The sequence below is a fragment of the Cucurbita moschata genome, unplaced genomic scaffold, assembly GCF_002738365.1.
Source record: "Cucurbita moschata cultivar Rifu unplaced genomic scaffold, Cmos_1.0 Cmo_Scf00014, whole genome shotgun sequence".
NCBI classification, from domain to species: domain Eukaryota; kingdom Viridiplantae; phylum Streptophyta; class Magnoliopsida; order Cucurbitales; family Cucurbitaceae; genus Cucurbita; species Cucurbita moschata.
Genome location: NW_019268530.1, coordinates 1,037,840 through 1,057,013, shown reverse-complemented (window position 1 = coordinate 1,057,013; position 19,174 = coordinate 1,037,840). Strand labels below are relative to the sequence as shown.

The window sequence follows — 19,174 nt, the reverse complement described above, 5'->3', positions numbered from 1 at the left end:
TTTTTTTTTTTTTTTTTTTTTTTTTTTTTTTTTTTTTTTTTTTTTGTTAACTTGAATTCATATCAAAACAAAAGCTATTCAACAAGAAATCATGATATGAAAAGTTGAAGTACTCAGAAAAACCATCAGAGAAAAGGTGAATGTCTTTCCTATTAATGCTGATATTGAGAAAGTACCTCTATGCCTCTGAGACTCCAAGAGATGCTGTCATCATAAGCAAAAGCAGATCAGTGCTACAAAAGAAGACCAGCTTTTTATCTCCCAGGAATAGCAAATGGCATTTGGTGATGAATCCAGAAAAGGCAAAGGAAAATAGATGCAAAAATTAACATACTAGAAAATCATTGAACTTCATCAGCATCCACAAAAGGCAAAGGAAAAATATACGACAAAATTAACACAATGAAATCATTGGACTCCATCCTAAATGTAAAGCATCTTTATGCTGAACACTAAGATGAGAAGTTTGTATTCATTGAAGAATATGCTTGCATTTTACTCTCTATCACACATACCCAATCCAAAGGCTGCAATAAGAACAACTCAAGTTGATTGCATGAGGGAAGGATCCAAGTCAGTCAAAAATGGAGGCGTTAACTTGTCATAACACCGCATGTAAAAGCACACATGGTCGGTCAGAGAACTTATGAAATGTTGTGAATCAAAAGTCCACACAAACTGAAAAGTAAGTGAAAATAATTCACATGCAATAGACTAATGAAGATATTTTAACATTTCTCATTGAGATTATATCGTACAATCAATTGTTTCTCCAATTTAATGAAGAATCCGGAAGCAATTTCAAATAGCACCATATGTTGAATTTGTTGTTTTTAGTGATGGTTCCATAACAAAAGGAAGCAATCACAGAACAATCTTTATTTCAAACTCAAAGGAACAATGGGACAGTAAGATATGAAGCCAAGACTCTGTTGATAACGTTAGACTGGTCGTTATTTGGGAGTAAACTTAGTATCCAGGAATAAGATACTCTTAAACCAAGTAACTCTTACAAGATTATAATCTACATAAAAAGCTGAAACTCTTATTTCCATCTAGATGGTGGTGTACCATCATATCAAGTTGAGGTAAAAATGCAACAAAAATAATCGAGGAAAAAGAAAAAAAAGATGTCAAATAGCTTCGGATGATGACATTGTGACACAGAAGTTAAACATCCTTCTAGAGGCCATCAAGAGTAACAGGTTGGCGCAAGAACCTCTCCATTTGACGTGCCCGGGTTTTAATAGACACGTCAAATACTTTCTCGCTGAATTCTACAATTAGACCACCAAGTATGCTGGGATCAATCTGGCAAATACAAAAGCACGGTTAGAATTTCTCAAAAGGCATGCAGCTACATTCACAAAATTCAAAACCTAAAACATTTCCAACCGACGTACCTTTTGCTCGAGCTTAACCTTCTTGCCTTGTCCAATAATATCTTGCAATGTCTCCTTCAGTTCGTTCTCTTCTTGTGGTGGAATGGGCTGGTAAAAAACCAATCAGTTATCATGTGCATCGAGTACTACTTCAATAAAAACCCTCTAATTTTAAATGTCATTACATTTACTTCAAGTATTGTCTCTTGACATTTTCATCCGTGATCAACGAATTGCCAGTATCAGTAAGCTAAAAATAGAAATAAAAATGGAAGTAAAGAATTTGACAAGGCTCCCAAGACACATAGAAAAGGCATCCCACGACATCCACAAATCAGTTGCTGAATTTAAATAGGTCATACTTTTATACATAAATATCACTTTTGCATAAGTTTATGCTAAACGTATTCGATCACATTGCACGCTGAAGTTCATAGATAAGAATCTGATTTTTACCTAGATTTAAAAATAAAATAAAATAAAACAAAATGGAAAGTGAAAGTGAAAGAGAAACTTACAATAACAGTTGTAACAACTGCTTTAACTTCTCCCTTATGAGCCATAGTCAACTCCAAAAATCTCTTTGCTATGCTATCTATATATCTCAGCCTCCCATTCTCAGCCAACACAACTACAATAAATAATCAGAATAATTCCAGGTAAGAGAATGCATGTAAGCCTGGAATTGATGCATTTTAATTGCCAGTATCAATGATTGCACAGCATGAGTACTTCAGCCATTAGAACCAAATGTAACTGCTTGAGTCAAGGGAATAAAAAAAACAGAATCAACCATCTCAAAAATCCTATAGAATAAAACTCACTTCTTCAATCATGAAAGGCAAAAATCCTCAAACCTCTCAAGCCAAATCTATATAGGACATGAAATGATGCAATTAAGATTTGACAATTGGCATAGAAAAAGAAATACACATTAACAGACAGACTGTTCAGCATGATGTGGACCCAATTGTGAGACGGAGGCATTGTAATAACTGATATCAAAAACCAAAAGAAAAATACATTTTTCATCCGCACAACTAAAAAAGTGTAAACAATCCTACCCAAAAAGTTCTTAACAACGTCTGAAAATTTTGCTTCAGCAGAAATTTCATTGATAGCTTTAACTCTAGTCTCCGCTGGAACTGACAGGTCCATTGTGAACTGAGCAAATATAGGACTTTTCTTAATAGCCTCAACGAGGTTAAAAAGCTCAGACTCCACCTTGTCTAGAGAATTAGCTTTTATTGCAGCTATATACAAAGCAGAGGCATAGTTTCCAGACCCTCCAAACAAAGCAAGAGGCACCTGAAATGCAGCAAATAAGAAAGCACGCTTGTAAATGAGAATTCCAGAAAGAAACATACCTGGCGCATGCACTATGAGTTCAAAAGAGGATATCTAATAGTAATTCTGAAAATCTATTCGGGAAAACAAAATATGATGAGGAAACCAAAGTAATTGTTCACCTACCTTCACCTTTTGTTCATGTTTCCCTGATGTAGCGGCATAAGTCCTTGAGAGCTGCAGCCAGTTGATAAGCACATTATTGAAGTGATAAACCATACTCAATACAAAATCAGAGAAACGGTCAAGAAACCAGCTTTATTTACACCAGCATTAACCGATTCAGAAGGAAAACTGATAATAGAATCTGCAAATACCTCATGAAATTTGTTTAGTCCTCGATTAAACATGGAAAAAAAAAAAAAACTGACATTTCCTATTTGCTAAGAATGCAACACCAGCCAAAACATTATTCCCTAATTTTACCAGTTTATACAACTTCCACGTCTATCCTAACCTGTCACTAGAAGTAACCAAAAAACCTATTCCCTATGTGTTCCAAATCAAGCGAATTCAACATATACAGTGCACAAGCTCAGATAATCAGCATTATCTCGCCCCGATCATGATTCTCTTTTCCAGGCGACCAAATAGATAATAAATTCATAAAATCCTAAATCAACAATATAGAATACAAGACCTCCACATTTCGCCACAAATCCGGCATCGATGAGGCCAAAAAAAAAAAACCCAAGGATAAGCATATTCACAATCCAAAACCGGAAATAACTATGAGCGACTGAGAAGATAAATAAGCGAGGAGTGGTAGGTGTACCAGTACCGGAGTGCAGGACGATTCATTTCTCAAAAACTTGCTGAGGACGGGGATGGTGGATCGCAATCGACTAGCCAACGCCATTTGGCAGAAACTGATTGAAGTGATTCAGCTATTGGTCTCTTTGTTCTCTTTTCTTTACTCTCGCTAAATGGGATAGTAGTTGTCTTTCTCCTTCACTCAATCACTTGTATTCTCCTCTTCACTCAATCACTTGTATTTCGAGTTAAATGTGCAGAGACTAAGAGATGCTCTGTTCCTTTCCTTCAATTCAATCTTCTTCTGTGTAGTTGAGGATTTGGATGTGTGTTTTGGTTCGAGAGTTTAATTGTGCTTATGCATATATATTTCAGAAATTTTATAGGAAAATTTAGTTCCTGATCTGATTTCTTGGCATCTTGCTCGTAATTTGATGTTTGATACTTTGTTCTTTGTTTCTATGTTTCTCCCCCAATCCAAACGAACTTAATTGATGTAATGTTGATGAATTATAAAAAATGGCAGCTCTCTAGACTAATTCGCGAGAATTGAAGAATAGCATCTGAACTAAGTAAGAGTAAGAGTAACATGTTAATAGATCAACATTCAAACACAATAGTTTAATATTCAAAAAAAAAAAATTATGATCACTCAAACACAAATTAACACAAACTAATTTATAATTGTAACATCTTGTAATTAAATACAGTCCCTTATCAATTAGAAAATACAATAATAGATCCTAAATTTAGAGTGCCTTAAATTATCTAAAAAATCATAAAAATATAAAATGAATGTTGCAACAAATAAATAATATATAAATTAGAGCTTGTGAATTTTAGAATAAAATTTTTAATTTCAAACCCAATTTCCAAAAATTCCCTAATTTTCCCTCCACGAATCGGCCTCTTCTGGTTTCCCTGTGAATCAGGAAGGTTTTTCTAATTATAGCTCTGCAATTCAAGATCAAAGGATAGAGGAACTAACCATCTACCGAAAATCGCTCGAGTTTCCACCTATAAATTCCATGGATTCCATATCATTTCATCAGGCAGCAATCTCCAAAGCGAAGGCGTTTTCGGTGATTGTTGAATCGTTCGAGTTCCTCGTCACCGGATAACGCCGCAACCAAACAACAAAAAATCGCAATGGAGATGAAGAAGATCACCTGCGCCATTCTCTTCGCTGCCGCAACCGTCAGCGCCGTCGTTGCTCATGATGAGGCAGCGGCTCCAGCACCTGGACCAACCAGCGGCGCCACCGCCGGCCTTCCGGCAATCGGCTCTCTCATCGGCGCTTCGTTGCTCTCCGTCGCGGCCTACTACTTGCAGTGATCAGAAGAATTGGCTTCAAGCGGGGGAAGGGAATGAGTGGAGTGGGAGAGTATTGGTTCATGTGTTGATATTATTTAGTTTATGGGTGCGATTATTGGCAGATTTTATTTAATGAGAATAAGTTTATATAATCAATAATATTTTTTCTTTTTTTTATTATTATTATTATTATTTTTTTTGTTCTAAAAAATTAATTAATTAGATATTTAAATAAATTGAAAAAAAAATCACAAGATACCTTAATAATAGTTTATCTTTTCAGCGCTCGTCATCTAGGGTGCAACATTCCACTGCTTTGCCTATTACTAATTTCTAGACTAAAATGCTTTCAGCTGTTGGACTCTCGCTATCTACGTTCTGACCCATGTAGCATGGTTCATGTGGAATCCTGTGTGAATCAACAAGGACCACCTTGCGAGGCTAAATACTTGAGTGACAAATAGTGAAGTAGTGGGAGGAGATCAAGACTCTGGCCGCGCACCTCACGAGGATCGACTGATAGGCATTATTTGAGAACAAAATATGAAAAAAATTCTTAATGATAAGCATCAAATTATTTACAGAATTACATGTTAGAGGATACAAGTTGCTATCTAGAAAAATATATTTTCATCGATCATTCATTTTGTAAATTGAAAATATTATGGGAAGTCATCAATACATGTAATTCTGTAAACGCATTTACCAAGATGGTGGCAATTTTGTAATTTAACTTGGTTAAAGTTATATATACTTATATTTTAAAGTTGGTAAATATTATTGCTTTGTATATTTAAGTAATTAGTGTTTAAAACATTTAAATTTGAGTTCGAAAACTCATGGCTGCTGGCATTGTATGAGATAGCTCCAATGCATGCCATGGTTGCTGGCTCTGCATTACCTTCTACTGTTGCCTTTGCTTTCAATACTGTATTGGCCTCTTGTTGGCCTAAAATGATTTGTAAGGTGTCACAAGCGCATTTTTGATGGCAGCGGACTTGCGATGCGGCACTCACTTTTCAACGATAAGTGAGCTAAGTCAATTTGTTCTTACGTCGCATACGGCCAAGCGACGCATGCTCGAGCCTCTGGCCTCGGTTTAAGATTTTAGAAAACGAGGGTAGAGAGAGATTTTCGAAAGAGACGCTATATAAGCAAGCAAGAGAGTAACAACAACGGTTCGATTATTTGGGCAGGAAAAGTTGACAACTAGTCATAAAACAACGGCGATTCACAGTATATTTGGGTAGGGGAGAAGTTCAACTAGTCATATAAGACAATATATTTGGATAGGGAGAAGTTGACAAGTAGTCATGAAAAGTTCAACTAGTCATATAAGACAATATATTTGGATAGGAAGAAGTTGACAACTAGTCATGAGTAACAACATCGCTCACAGTATATTTGAGTAGAGAGAAGTTTATACATTCTGAGGCAATTGACAACTAGCATTTCATGTCTGTATTTGGGTAGAGAGAAGTTGAAACTAGTCATATACATTCTGAGGCGATTGACAACTAGTCATATACATTCTGAGGCATTTCATGTCTGGCAGGCCTAAACATAATTTTTCCGAAACATGGAAAGACATGAAGGATTTGGCTTGTCATGGGCATGCGGCCATAGACAATGCCCATGACAACACACCTTGGACGAGCATGACTGTGACACGTGGCTCACCATGCAAAAATACAGGTACAGAGGCATGCTGATACGCAAACAAGGTAAATTTATTCATTCATTTTCTTCTCATGTAAACTCTATTTTTCTTTTTCTTTTTTTCATTCTCTCTTCTGTCACATCAGTAATAAAAATTACAAAACATCATAATATCCGTTAAATAAAAAAGATAAAAAAAAAAAGAAAAAACGTCTAGTGTTACTCTATACACAAATTTTAATCTAGTAGCTGAATTAGAATTCTGAATGGGAGAGGGGAACTTAAAATTAAGAAATCATCTGAACCGCCATCATGAGTTTCCAAGCAACTCACCAATATCCATTCCTCGATGGAAACAAAAAAGAAACATTCCTCCTACAAACTGCTAAAACTTTCCTTCGTTTCCTTTCTCAGTTTCCTCCACCATGATGCACGGAGAATCAAGAACCACCAAAAAAAAAAAAAAAAAAAAAAAATTGTGGGGGTCATACTTGATCTTCGTGATTCTCTTTCGCAAAATAATTTTGAACAATTTCTTGAGGAGAAAAGAACTCTCTCAATCAAGTGTTTCCTACTTGTCTGCTGGCTTAGGCTCTGTTCGAACGTAGGTGAGACTACGAGCACCAGTTGAGGGTACAGATATACCATAGAGAGAAGCACCATTATCAGTAGTTGTGGTCTGACTATCCCGTTTCCATTGCATGCTCCTGGCTCCAAGTTTGATGGGGGGACGAGGCCTAAATCCACCGGGAACGCCCCGTGGGAAAGGAACTCTGCTAAATCTAGGAGTAGGATATGGTGAGCCACGCACAGCACGAGGCCAGGTAACAATTGAAGCACCTTCTGGTTGTGATGCATTTTTCCTTGCGACCTGCATTGACAAATCAACCAAATATATGTAGGTTTATTAGTCGAATCCAACACTGTGGATTCTAATCGATCCGACACTGTGGGTTCCAATCAATCTTTCGACTAAGTCACATATCATGCTAGTATTGTCTTGTGGGGTTTTAGCATCAACATAAAAATGTTACAATTATAATACCAGTGAAAGAACTAGTTAAAACCAAATGCAGCCAAGACTGTAGAATATTTTTCTTGATGAGAAACCGAACTTTCATTAAGATATATGAAAGAACAAAGGTGGGCTAAACAAAAAATAAAGCAGCCCAAACTGGAAGGAGCCTGCACAGTTTTTATGTTTGCTTCTAGATGTCTACTGCCATTTTTTTCATTAAGAAACAGTCATTACTGAACTCTCGATCTCTGCATAGTTAGGCATGGAAACACCAGTAAAAATTCACTGATTAAGTGAAAAAAACCCATAAACTTGAATAACAATCCAGTTAAAAAATAACTGAAAAAAACATCAGCAAACAAGGCCCAGAACACTATATACACGTGAGATGTGAACTGGCCCACACAACTATCGAACCAAAAGAACATTGGACTCATTTAGAAAACCAATGTTAACTGCAGGACTTGAAGAAAGAAAGCTAAAAAACTAAAAATGTGAAGTTTATGAACATTTTTTTTTTCTTTGGGTGATGATTCATACTAGAGAGCAAAATGTCAGAACTAAGACTGGTACCTTAAGAATTCTAGACAAAAACGATGTCCCATCAAGAGACAATGCATTCTCTGCGGCTTCCTTTCTCATGAACTCCACGTAAGCCGACCTGCTCCAATCGCATTAATTAATTTATTGAAAAGTAACAAAGGAAAATTTGTCGTCTACAGTAGAGGTAACAAAAAGAGATAGCTGAGGTACAATAAACCATTGTAATGCCTTACCCTTTGGGTTGCCCGGTGGTTGCATCGGTTACTATAATGACTTTTACCACTTCTCCAAACTTGTTAAAATGCCTAGACAGACTATCCTTTGTAGCAGCAAAGTGAACCTGTAATTGAAAATTAACGTAAGGTGATAAACAGTCACCAGTTCTTCATAGAAGCAACAAAAGGGTGATTTTATTACATTGCTAACAAAAATGGTTCGAGCATCGGCATCCTCTAAAGGGCGAGTGGCAGCAAGGCCTGCATAAGGTAAAATGAGAAAATTATATAGAATGAAAAAGCCACTGAAGAAAATAAAGTAAGATCCCGGAATGACAACGGATTGTTGACAATCATACACGGGGACAAAATTGAAAGAGAAACCTCAAAAAGAGAAAGAAAAAGAGATAAACAAAAGCACCGTACAAACTAATTATCATTTTAATAGCAGAGCCAGAGACCAGAAAAGAGAGCCCACCATTAGCAGATGGTTTCTGGAACTCTTTTTGAAGGTGTGCTGCAGGCTTTTTCTGTTGGTTAACAATAGTGACTGGCTCGCCATTCTCCGTTACTTTCACAGCAGATCTGGTACCTCGTAACTCACTCTCCTGCAAAAACTTTTGACCACCAGATTCAGCAATTTGCCCTGGGTCTTGATAGTGAGGCGGTTTCCAAGTATTAACATTCACAGAGATATTTACAATGTCACGTGAGGAATTTGCAACTAAGGAAGGTTGATGCTTCTGTTTGTATTTTGTCATGCGTTCATCATCAACATTCTCAACTACTCTGAATGGTGCAGTCCGCAAATTGCCTCCCTTTCTTACTCCTGATTCTGCAGTCCAAGAATCATCAAATACTTTGTGGCCCAGAATAGTAACATCTTCACTTTCAGATGTAGAATCTGATGCTAATCCAGTTTCAGCATCGAACATGGCCTCAATGGGAGTATATTTCCCACTATAATTGCTACTCTCAAGATAGGTGGCAGAGTATGGTCGATCTTGTGTGTGATTCATATCCCCATATTTATGGTCCTCTACAGCCGTTACTCCATATTCTGCAACTTGACCACTGGACTCTTTTGAATCCACATCACGAGATTGACGACCAAGTCGATCAAAAACACTGGAGGATTTAACTCTTATCACATCCTCAGCTGCCTCCGACACAGCCTTAATAACAGTTGCCATGGGATTTGGCACTTTTGCGACGGATTGAAGCCGCCTAGGATGACTAGTTGTGTCACTTTTGGACGTAGAAACTACCGAACGAAGACGCTTTGAGAGGGGCTCCTTAGCTCCATTAGAGGGCTTCACGGTAGCAACAGCATCTCGCATGGCAAACTGGAGCAGCCGCCTAGGGGCAGCAATGCTTACCTGAAAAGCTGCCTCTCTCTGTAAAACAAGAAACGTAAGAAATTGTTCCCATTAGAAAAATGCATTAATAAACCATCCAATACCCTGGACTATGTTATTTTAAATGACAAAAAATCAAAACTTGGGTAGTTAAGTAGAGCATTCAAGCTATTTCGCACAAAAAAGTTCAAAAAAACAAATCAAGCATACTTCATGGTCTCAAAATTCAAAAAGTACAGTGAGCAAAATTATGGCACAATACTTCATGTTTCTGGTTTACCCTTTATATGAATTAAGATTGAACTGCAACCCTGATCATTACCTTCCCATTAAACAAATATTAAAATCCAATATAGTTATGTATTGCAAAGAAAACTGAATTTAAAAATAGCCATATCAACATGGCCAGGAGAAAAAATTAGAGTTCACACATAGTCAAAAAACACGGCATGCTCATAAAGGGTTAATAGGTCTCAGGAACCATAATTGAGAGCGTTATAAAAATTAAGGCACTTTAAAGATTTTGATTACATAAAAACATGCAATTTTAAACAAAAATACAAATGTGGAGTTTGTAAATTGCAAGCTCAGAAATAACAGGATATTGTTCAATGAACCCTCCACCCATTGTTTTTCACTAATTCCACTTTCACATTTTAAAACCCAATTAACTGCTGCTAGGTATTAAATTAGCAGAGAAGGTCAGATCACGAACCTCAGCGCCTTGATGATCATCAGCTCGGCTCCTTTTCCTATGACTAGGAACTTGTTCAGGAGAAGAATGCTTGACACGACTAACTTCAGATCTTGGAGTAACACGGGTTTCGTCATTAGCAATTCCTTTCCATTCCCTATTACGCCGTCTGCTAGATAATTTTTCAGACTTCCCTCTTTCTAAATCAGACTCGAGATTGTGAGAACCAATTCCTGTATCTGGTTCTGCTACTGGAGACTTTGATATGGGCACTTCATCGGCAGAAGATTTAGGAGGTGGTTCCACATATAAATTCATACTTGAAGCCAGATGGTCCCACAGCCTGTTGAAACGACGCTTATAAAAGAATTGGTCAAACTTGTTGCAAGAATGACTGAACACAAAGTTACTACCCAACTTACAAATATAAACAAGAGGAAGAATGAGCATCAAATTACCAAGATACAAAAGAATGGCTATCATCTGCCAAAAATACATTTAGTTCATTCTGTGCTTCTTCTTTGCGCCTTCCATTCCTCAACAAGACAAGCACGTATTCCTACCCAAAAGAACATTTATTAAGTTCAATAAAATTTGACCTCTTTAAACAGAGGCTCTAAATTCCAGTAATTGGAGGAAATTTAAAATCACATCATGATTAATATTTTAAAAAAATGAAACATAGAGACAATTTAAGCACACACAAACATGCATACAAAAAATACACTAGTATAACACTACATTAAACCAAAAGATGCATGAAAGAAAGTTTCCACAATCTCACCCAGCAGCACTTCAGAAAAAAAAAATGTATGTTGAAAGGCTAAACAATTTCACAGGAGACATATCAAGAGAAGGAGTATATAACAGTGGCTGTTTACACAGCACATTGAAAAGGAAATTCTTGATTTCTCCCAGATCCATACATAAAGAAAGAGGCGGTAAAATTTATGCCAACCAATCCAGATTGGGTCCAAGCTTAGAGGCCATAAGGATTTCTTTAGATGGAGGCCAATTTTAAGGTTGAAAAAATTATTCAAGCTATCTCAGATATGGGGAGTAAGAAAGCACAAAAAACCGATGTTTTCACCACTAAATTCTTTTAGAACTCTTGAAACACCCTCAAGGAAGCTATTATGAGCATTCCAAGATGTATTTTCAAAAGGATATTCTCAATACATCCCTCGACGAAGAAACCTAATGCAAAGAGTATGAAAGATTTCTGTCCACTTAGCTCAATCTCAATTTCTTGTCTCTCTAAAATTATTGCCAACTCTTCTTCATTGTTTTAGGAAAATGTTCTTTTAATCATCACATTTAGGAGTAATACTTGTAGGGTAACTAATTATTGTCATTATTTCTTTTAATGCTAATTATATTCTTCCTTTTTGACATCTCATTAAACCAATGTATTTATTTCTTAGGAAAAATGAAAACGGCCAGTCATAAAAAACTAAACGAATTAACTCAGCTGCATTGCACGTTAACCCAGCTCAGGGAGGTCCTTTCAAAGAGGGGCGGACACATAAACAGGATGACATCTAACCAAATTCTTAAGCAGGCTATTGCACATTAAAAGATGCAGTCTTCTTTGGATGAAGAGTAATTTATGGCATTGAGTTGGAATGCATCTTATTTGATATCAACCATCTACGTATCATGAATTTCTAAGTAAATAAGAGAAAAATTACCTCAGGCACATAATCATTTAAAAAAAATTGAATCAGAGCTATTAATTTTGTTTCATTCCGCATTGGCAAATATATAACCGGCGATTGCTGTATTTTCCATTTATTCAACCAGACATATTCGACAATAACCAATTACGAAGAAGAAAATTGGCTCCATATGAATAACCTAAAAGAATTTCTACAACACCTAGACAGACTCGTCACAAAACCGATAATCTCATTGTTTCGCAAAAATCTCTCAGGCACGTGAATGTTAAAAATCTAGGATAGTCCGTACCACAAGAGTATCATCGGTATAATCGCCCATGAATTCCTTCATCTTCAGCTTTATCCTCTCTCTGAGCTTCTCCATTCCCTCGCCACTGAAATCAACCTTGAACGTCCGATCATCGATACGATCCTCACTCCCCATCTCCAGCGCGTTTTTTCACAAACCTCCACAATCCAGAACACCGAACTGAACACTTAACACCAAAGTTTAATTGATATATTCAAACCCTCAAATACTGATCTCACGAATTGCAGCTTCCATGAACCCTAGCCGGTTCCACCAACTCGTGTGAAACTCGACAGAGATAACCAATTCACAGGGTAAATTGCTGGAAATTAATCGCAGAAACGCAACGGAAAGCGGATTTTATCAGAACACATGGCTGAGGGAGAAGGATTTGAGATCAACGGAAAAAATAAAACAAATGAATAATGGAAGGGTTTAGCCAATGGAACCTCATAAATACGTATTCCATTATAGTATATCCCATTGCTTCGGGCCGTGAGAGTTAATGGGCCGCTTAGATTTGGGCCCATCATTTCCGTAATCCAATTTGATAAAAATTTGTAAGTTCTTTTTTTAATATAACAAATTTTCTATTTTACACCTTTTTTTTTAATACTCCCAAAATAGAAAGGGAAGACATTTAGAAAAATAAGATTATATATATATATATATATATATCCAGTCTTTTTTTATTTAGATACAGTGCTGTAGATGCTTCTCAAACACTCTTAAGAATCGGAATTGCTTTCGTCAAATGACCAAAATAGGGATCGCTATTATACCTCATGTAGACCAATGTTGGACGACAAACCAGCATGGATTTTTTGAAATGTCTATAAAAATTCAATATATTATCCACGTTTGAAAAATTAAATATAATTTTTAAAATAAATAACCAATTTATAGGTTTTTTTTATATATATAGTTTGTCCTAAAAATTAGGAATATTTTGACAACATGTCGATGGAAATTAGTTTTATAACAAAAAATAATATTTGGTAAAATTATAAATAATTTGGTTTGTCGAATTTTAGTCAAACATACAAAATTAGAAGTGACAAGATGAATAAGAGAAATGGATAACTAACATTTATTTATTTATTATTTAAAATAAAAAAAGAGTCAACGTTTGACTTGGTCATACGGAGAAAGCAACGGCCAATGCCAAATTGACAACTGGATCACAAGAGTGGGCCCCGCCAGGGGCCAGCGTGGACATTGAATTAATTAGGAGGCGGATTAATTAAATTAAGATGCTTACCACTAATGGACGGCAGCTTCCATTAATTCATTAATTCTAATATAACCTTTATATATTTATTTTTTTATTTTTCTTTTTATTTTTCCACTTTTCTCAACTATTTCCACAACCTTTCCCTTTCAACCCTAATAATTTTTATATTTTTTATTTATATTTCAAATTAACCCATAGTTAACTTCCAATTTAGTTTTTTTTTTTTTTAATTATTCTGTGTCTAAAAAATTTCAAATTTATTTAATATTTCGTATAATTCACCTAGAATATAAGCTATTGTTTTTCATATTTTTTTTTCTATTAAATTTATATAAACTATTTTTTAGTGACGGGTCAACTCATCCTAATTAATTAATTAATTAAAAAGTTAAAACACGTTTTATTTTTATTTTTAAAAAATAAAAGGTATGCTTGGAGATTCAATTTTGGTTTTGTGAGAGATTTTTTTGGCGTGTAAAGACTTTTTCAGTTTTAACTGTGAGGAACAAGTGGGAGACGCGTGTAAGGGGCTCGTGTATTTCACGTGCCAATATGGAAAAAGAAAAGAAAAATTAAAAGAAAAAAGAACCCCTGCCCGGTGAATGGTGACAGAGAGCCAAATGACCAAAATGCCCTTTCCTAAAAGCGAAAGCAGAGAAATGTTCCGCTGCTTTGCGGTCAGATAGGGCGGCTTCCACCTGGCTCCGCGTGTACTATGTGCAACTACCTATTTGCCCTTCGACCTGTAACTGATTTTCTTTAATATGTTATCTCTATCCATTATTGATATATTTACATCTTTTAATAAAAAATCAATTAAAATAAGTGTGAATCTTTTCACTATTTAAAAAAATATATATTATATTTTATTAAAAGTTACAATAAACATTATTGTTTTTATAAATATTGATTATATTTCTTTATTTTTTTAATAAAGGAGTTAGGTCAAAAAAATTATCACAAACCCAAGCTTTTCATTTACTAAATTACACGCATCCATTATTATTATTATTTTTTAAGTTATAATACTATTATATGATTATAACCCCAATTTAAATAAGGGGTTATTGAAAAAAAAAATGCTAATTTACGAGAACGATAAATTTTACTACAAAATTGGTATAATGTCGAAATCAATAGATTGTACTGATTGAGATGTGTTGTGACGTTTGATTAAGATGACTCAATTATGAAAAAAAACTATTAATTTATTAAACCAAAAAATATGAAAGAATATACTATATCAAAACGAACATATTTCAACGGACATAAACACATGTATTATCGATCATACAGTAAGTTTAATTAAAAAAAAAAAAGATAAAACGTGAAATAATTGTATATATACAAATATTTAATTCGGCATGAATATAGTTAATTTTATATGTTTTAAAAAATATGTTAATAAAATTAAAAATTTAACGTTGGATTAACCTACAATTCAATTATATAATAATATTATTATTAAGGCTAATTAAAATAAAATAAAAAATTGAAGTCTATTTGATATTTTAAAAATGGATTAATCTAAAGATTGATTATTTATTTATTATTTTTGTAAGGGTTTGGGATAAATAATGAAATTAAAAATAGTGGAAATGAAGTACGTATTGACTTTGGTAGGCGCATCCAATGAGCATCCAGCGGCGGTTAAGAAAAATAATCATGCGGAAAAAGAAGCGGACCCACAGAAATAAAAATAGAAAGGACCACAGGGAATACTTTTCCTTTTAACGAAGGGCTGCAACGTCAGAGTTAATCCTGGACCACAGGGATTGGAGGGTAAATACCAAAATAAGAGAAGGGTATTTATGTCAAAGAGGAAAAAAAGGAGAAATTGTTTGATGCGCGTGTATGAGGCCGATATTCTATCGCCATTTTGCGACCCCCTTTTCGTTCCTTCATATTACCGCTACTCGCTTCGTCTTTCGACGAATCCCCAAATTATAGCGTAGAGTTTTTCTTCTGAATTTGTTTGTTGTTGCTGTAAATCTTGCGGTGAATCCGATAGGAGATATGGCTCAGAGGACCGAGAAGGAGGAGACGGAGTTGAAGGTGCCGGAGACCATCACCTTGTGCGTCAACAACTGCGGATTCACCGGTAATCCGACCACCAATAACATGTGCCAGAAGTGCTTTAACGCCACGACGGCGACGGCGACAGCGACGGCGACAGCAACAACGACGACGACGACGTCCTCTTCGAATACTGGAATATCGGCGCCTCGAAAGTTGTCAGGGGTGAAAAGTTCGAGATCTAGATCCCGATCGCCTGTGCTAATGGATTCCGTTCGCGATAGTAGCAGGAATATGTCCTTGGATCGGTTGAAATCTGAAGAATCTGCCAAGCGCCAGGTGAATCGATGCTCCGGATGCAGAAAGAGAGTCGGATTGACCGGATTCCGGTGCCGATGCGGAGAGCTGTTTTGCGCTGAGCACCGGTACTCCGATCGCCATGACTGCAGCTTCGATTACAAGGCCGCCGGTCGCGACGTGATTGCAAGGGAAAATCCAGTCGTCAAAGCACCGAAGATCGTTAGAGTCTAATATGTATAAAAAGGCCAAAAAAAAAAAAAAAAAAGACGGAACAATCATATTTGATCTGATATGTGAAATTTAAGATCGTGGACTCGCAAGAGTAGAACAATATTTCTGCTGAAATGAAGGTCACAAATACTGGAGGCTTTCCCTTGGAGATTGCAGATCTTTACAGAGGAAGCGAGGAATTTGTCGTCGAATATCACGATCATCGTGTTTGATTGATAATTATGATTTCTCTCTTTTATTTTTCATTTTTCATTTTTCGATTTATATTTCTGCTGCCATCCATACTTCTTCTTCCTTCTCTCCTCTGGTTTCTGGAAAAAAAAAAATAGAAGATTATTTGTAAGTCTCTTCAATATTCAATTCGATTTCGTGTTCATCTTTTTTTGTTTCTCGTTCTGTTCAATCTAAATGGCAGATTTCGTAAATTCGATAGAAATTTCTGGGCCGATGTTCGATCATTTCCCAGGTTGGGAACTCAGGGAGATGCAATAAGCATAGTCTCGGCAGCAACACCGCGCGAGAAACGAACGAGAATACGAGATGATAAAAAACGCGAGAACTTCACGCGAGATATTGTCAATATGATAGGTATTTTAAAAAAAAAAAAGCGAATGAAAAGGTGCCACGTGTGTAGCTTTGGACAGGTTGTACAGAGTAGTTTGTGATACTGAAGTGGAAGAATAAAGGCGGAGTAAGCGGTGGGGTGATTGACACGTGTACGTTTGAGGATTGAAAGGGTGATCGGACGGCTGTAGTGGCGCATGGACAGTCTGGCAGTATTCAAGTAGGCGAGGGGAAGGGATGTGTGGAATGAATGAAGGCTGTCAACAAATTCAAATTTGTCTACCTCCTTATTACTTATTTTATTCCTTTTTCTCTATCATTTATTTTATAAATTAAATTGTTATCTCAATTAATTTAGAAAAAAAAAAAAGAAAAATTTGAATTTAATCTTTTAAAATTAGTGTCGTTTTTCTTATATTGTAAATGACGTTTTTTCTTCATATTTAAAAATATTTTTTTAATAGAATTTCTTTTCTTCATATTTAAAAATATTTTTCTAATAAAATGTAAACTTAGGATTACAATTTGTTTTTCAACAAAGAAAAAAGAAAAAGAAAAAGAAAAAGAAAAAGGAAAGTGGTTGTTTGGGGTTTGAGAAGCCACAAATGAAATGAAATGCGGGCCCAAACAGTGCCACTTGTACTCTCTGTAGGGCCCACACAGTGCCACTTGTACTCTCTTAGGGCCCATAAACAAATTGAGACGCATGGGATGCCATCTCCATTTTCTTTTTCTTTTTTTCCTTTTTATAAATAAATATTACATAAAATTAAGATTAGGTGGGGACCACCAATGTTATCATATATGTATTTATTATTTCTTTAAAAAATTATGTGTTTCCCATTTCCAAAAGGTGTTCACAAAAGTTGCCTAATTTTCAGGACCGTATTACTTTTCAACCTAAAACGTCATATATATTATAGTATTTATGTTAATAACTATCATACTTTTCTTCCAAACATTAGCATATAAAATCAATTTTTTCATTCATGATTATTTTTAAAATAAATCATTTGATAAATATGTACATGAACAAGTCACATATAATAGGTCAATTGTGGAGATTCAAAATAAATTTAAAAGGCAAGTGAAAATGGAATTCCCTTAATTAATTGAAAAGGAGAGGAAATAAATATTATTAAGTATAATTGGAATTCGCTTAAGTTATTATAATAAATTGTTGGAAAATTAAAAAATTAGGGTCCAAATTTGACACGTTAGCATTGAAGAGGGAATAGAATGTGCACCAAGAGAATATTTTAACATAATTGGTGCAAAATAAAAAGTAAGCATTTTGTTGGTATTATCTGTTCACAAGTGGACAGGAGCATGGACTGTGACACCAAAGGCAACAGAATCAATTTCTTTCTAATCTGCCGACTTTGCTTTTGCTTTTCTTCTCCATCTTTTGGCTGCAACATAATTGGATTATGCAAACATCTGCTCACAAAGAAGATTAGTGTATAAATTTGTAGGTTGAGGAATAAAAATACCCTTGGAAGTATATATGAAGATCAATAACCAGTCATTTGCAAAGTATCTGTACATTTTCTTTTTCATAGAGACATCCCATGATGTTATTCAATGAAAAGTTGTCCTATGGATAGCATTTTATCTATGTTAAGTTCTAAGGATAATACATTAAATATTAAATGACAACTCTCCCACTGAAAGATACTAAAAACATTTAAGTGTGTAGAAAAAAAGAGATTATGAGAGACTGTTTTACTGTTTAGACTCTTCTTCACCTTGAAAGCCTGAAAAAGAAACCATTTGCTTTGGAGGAGCCATGAAAACAATAAGCCAAATGAAAAAGAGAAGGAAATAAAAGTCATCAATCCCACCTTGTCATGGATTCTTAATCCCAAAAAGGTATTATCATACTTTCCTGTTCGTATCTGTCATGTAAAGGCATTTCAAACAAGGCACTATATCTTACTAATGATTCCACAGAAAGAAATTAAAATGAAGAAAAGAAAAAGGAAGAAAGAACGCTCGGGTATGGGGAAGGGGAATCAGAGATATCACTGCTTTACTTTTCTGTGCTTAGAAGTCAGTGCACTGCAAAAAGGGAGGGGGGGAAGGATTGCATGCAATGTGCCTGATGTTGTTTCCCTCTTTTGCAAGTCATGGGATATATAAGAATACTCCAATGGAAAAAGGAAATTAAGTTTAGAACTACTTGAAGAGTCTAGAAAAGCTTACCGGCACAAGTTGCAGCTCACATAGTTGCCATAAAGTCACATGTGCCGAAAGAGAACAAGTTGGGCTATCAACAACAGAAATCCTTCGTCGGCCAAACAAGCAGGATCCATGTCACTTTCTACACCATCAGTTCTTTGTCAGTATCAGGCAACAGCTTATTGGGCAATGCCATCACACCTTTATGGACTCTTAAGACTTAGAAGGTATCCAAGGTGAAGATACCCAAAAAACAGTAACATCAAAGAGAGCAGTAAGATAGACTGAAAACAAAAAAATTTCACCATTTTACTTCACATGGATAAGTTCAACACGTACATAGAAGGGTTGAAACTCAATTGTTTGAGGAGGAGGAGGAGGAGGAGGAGGAGGGGGG

General features: G+C 35.5%; 5 protein-coding genes and 2 long non-coding RNA genes across 13 annotated transcripts in view; 1 reads left to right on the top strand and 6 right to left on the bottom strand.

Annotated features, from left to right (window-relative positions):
- LOC111452781 (transcription factor MYB46-like) overlaps positions 1-725 on the bottom strand; it is a 5,559-nt gene extending 4,834 nt beyond the window's left edge. The window contains exon 1 of the mRNA XM_023093664.1: positions 177-725. The gene's annotated coding sequence lies outside the window, so the exon portion shown is untranslated. The remainder of the gene's footprint in view (positions 1-176) is intronic.
- Positions 726-916: 191 nt separating this feature from the next.
- Positions 917-4,050, bottom strand: LOC111452782 (ATP synthase subunit O, mitochondrial-like). 4 transcript variants are annotated; one of them, XM_023093667.1, is made up of 6 exons: positions 3,505-4,050; positions 2,856-2,906; positions 2,447-2,690; positions 1,901-2,013; positions 1,404-1,490; positions 917-1,311 (listed from the first exon to the last, which is right to left on the bottom strand). In XM_023093667.1, the coding sequence occupies exons 1-6, from the start codon at positions 3,586-3,588 to the stop codon at positions 1,183-1,185; spliced, it is 708 nt and encodes a 235-aa protein (XP_022949435.1). In that variant the 5' UTR covers positions 3,589-4,050; the 3' UTR covers positions 917-1,182. The 4 variants fall into 4 exon arrangements, with proteins under 4 accessions (XP_022949435.1, XP_022949437.1, XP_022949436.1 ...); XM_023093669.1 differs by having other exon boundaries at positions 2,447-2,546; XM_023093668.1 differs by having other exon boundaries at positions 3,511-4,050.
- A 95-nt stretch (positions 4,051-4,145) lies between these two features.
- On the bottom strand, positions 4,146-4,956 carry LOC111452783. Its single transcript, XR_002712163.1, has 2 exons — positions 4,652-4,956; positions 4,146-4,499 (listed from the first exon to the last, which is right to left on the bottom strand). It is a non-coding gene; the product is annotated as an uncharacterized LOC111452783 (long non-coding RNA).
- A 1,700-nt stretch (positions 4,957-6,656) lies between these two features.
- On the bottom strand, positions 6,657-12,660 carry LOC111452645 (nucleolin 1-like). Of its 3 annotated transcripts, none has more exons than XM_023093463.1 (9): positions 12,252-12,660; positions 10,742-10,842; positions 10,305-10,626; positions 8,933-9,628; positions 8,710-8,848; positions 8,434-8,492; positions 8,250-8,356; positions 8,047-8,134; positions 6,657-7,326 (listed from the first exon to the last, which is right to left on the bottom strand). In XM_023093463.1, exons 1-9 carry the CDS (start codon positions 12,384-12,386, stop codon positions 7,027-7,029), a joined length of 1,947 nt encoding a protein of 648 aa, XP_022949231.1. In that variant the 5' UTR covers positions 12,387-12,660; the 3' UTR covers positions 6,657-7,026. The 3 variants fall into 3 exon arrangements, with proteins under 3 accessions (XP_022949231.1, XP_022949232.1, XP_022949230.1); XM_023093464.1 differs by having other exon boundaries at positions 8,710-8,839; XM_023093462.1 differs by having other exon boundaries at positions 8,710-9,628.
- A 2,689-nt stretch (positions 12,661-15,349) lies between these two features.
- On the top strand, positions 15,350-16,420 carry LOC111452788 (zinc finger A20 and AN1 domain-containing stress-associated protein 5-like). Its single transcript, XM_023093679.1, has one exon. The coding sequence runs from the start codon at positions 15,502-15,504 to the stop codon at positions 16,030-16,032; it is 531 nt and encodes a 176-aa protein (XP_022949447.1). The 5' UTR covers positions 15,350-15,501; the 3' UTR covers positions 16,033-16,420.
- A 1,418-nt stretch (positions 16,421-17,838) lies between these two features.
- On the bottom strand, positions 17,839-18,795 carry LOC111452020. Its single transcript, XR_002712070.1, has 2 exons — positions 18,265-18,795; positions 17,839-18,036 (listed from the first exon to the last, which is right to left on the bottom strand). It is a non-coding gene; the product is annotated as an uncharacterized LOC111452020 (long non-coding RNA).
- A 262-nt stretch (positions 18,796-19,057) lies between these two features.
- LOC111452019 (sm-like protein LSM7) overlaps positions 19,058-19,174 on the bottom strand; it is a 5,878-nt gene continuing 5,761 nt past the window's right edge. For both annotated transcript variants that reach the window (XM_023092535.1, XM_023092537.1), the window contains exon 7: positions 19,058-19,174. The gene's annotated coding sequence lies outside the window, so the exon portion shown is untranslated.

Coding starts and splice junctions, on each gene's coding strand:
- LOC111452782 (XM_023093667.1), bottom strand. CDS start 3,588: ATGGCGTTGGCTAGTCGATTGCGATCCACCATCCCCGTCCTCAGCAAG. Junction 2,014..2,446: donor CGTTGTTAAGAACTTTTTGG/GTAGGATTGTTT, acceptor TATTTATTGTAG/TTGTGTTGGCTGAGAATGGG. Junction 1,491..1,900: donor CAGTTGTTACAACTGTTATT/GTAAGTTTCTCT, acceptor GTTTTTTACCAG/CCCATTCCACCACAAGAAGA.
- LOC111452645 (XM_023093462.1), bottom strand. CDS start 12,386: ATGGGGAGTGAGGATCGTATCGATGATCGGACGTTCAAGGTTGATTTC. Junction 9,629..10,304: donor ATGATCATCAAGGCGCTGAG/GTTCGTGATCTG, acceptor CTTGTTTTACAG/AGAGAGGCAGCTTTTCAGGT. Junction 8,135..8,249: donor ACCACCGGGCAACCCAAAGG/GTAAGGCATTAC, acceptor CGATTGGAGCAG/GTCGGCTTACGTGGAGTTCA.
- LOC111452788 (XM_023093679.1), top strand. CDS start 15,502: ATGGCTCAGAGGACCGAGAAGGAGGAGACGGAGTTGAAGGTGCCGGAG.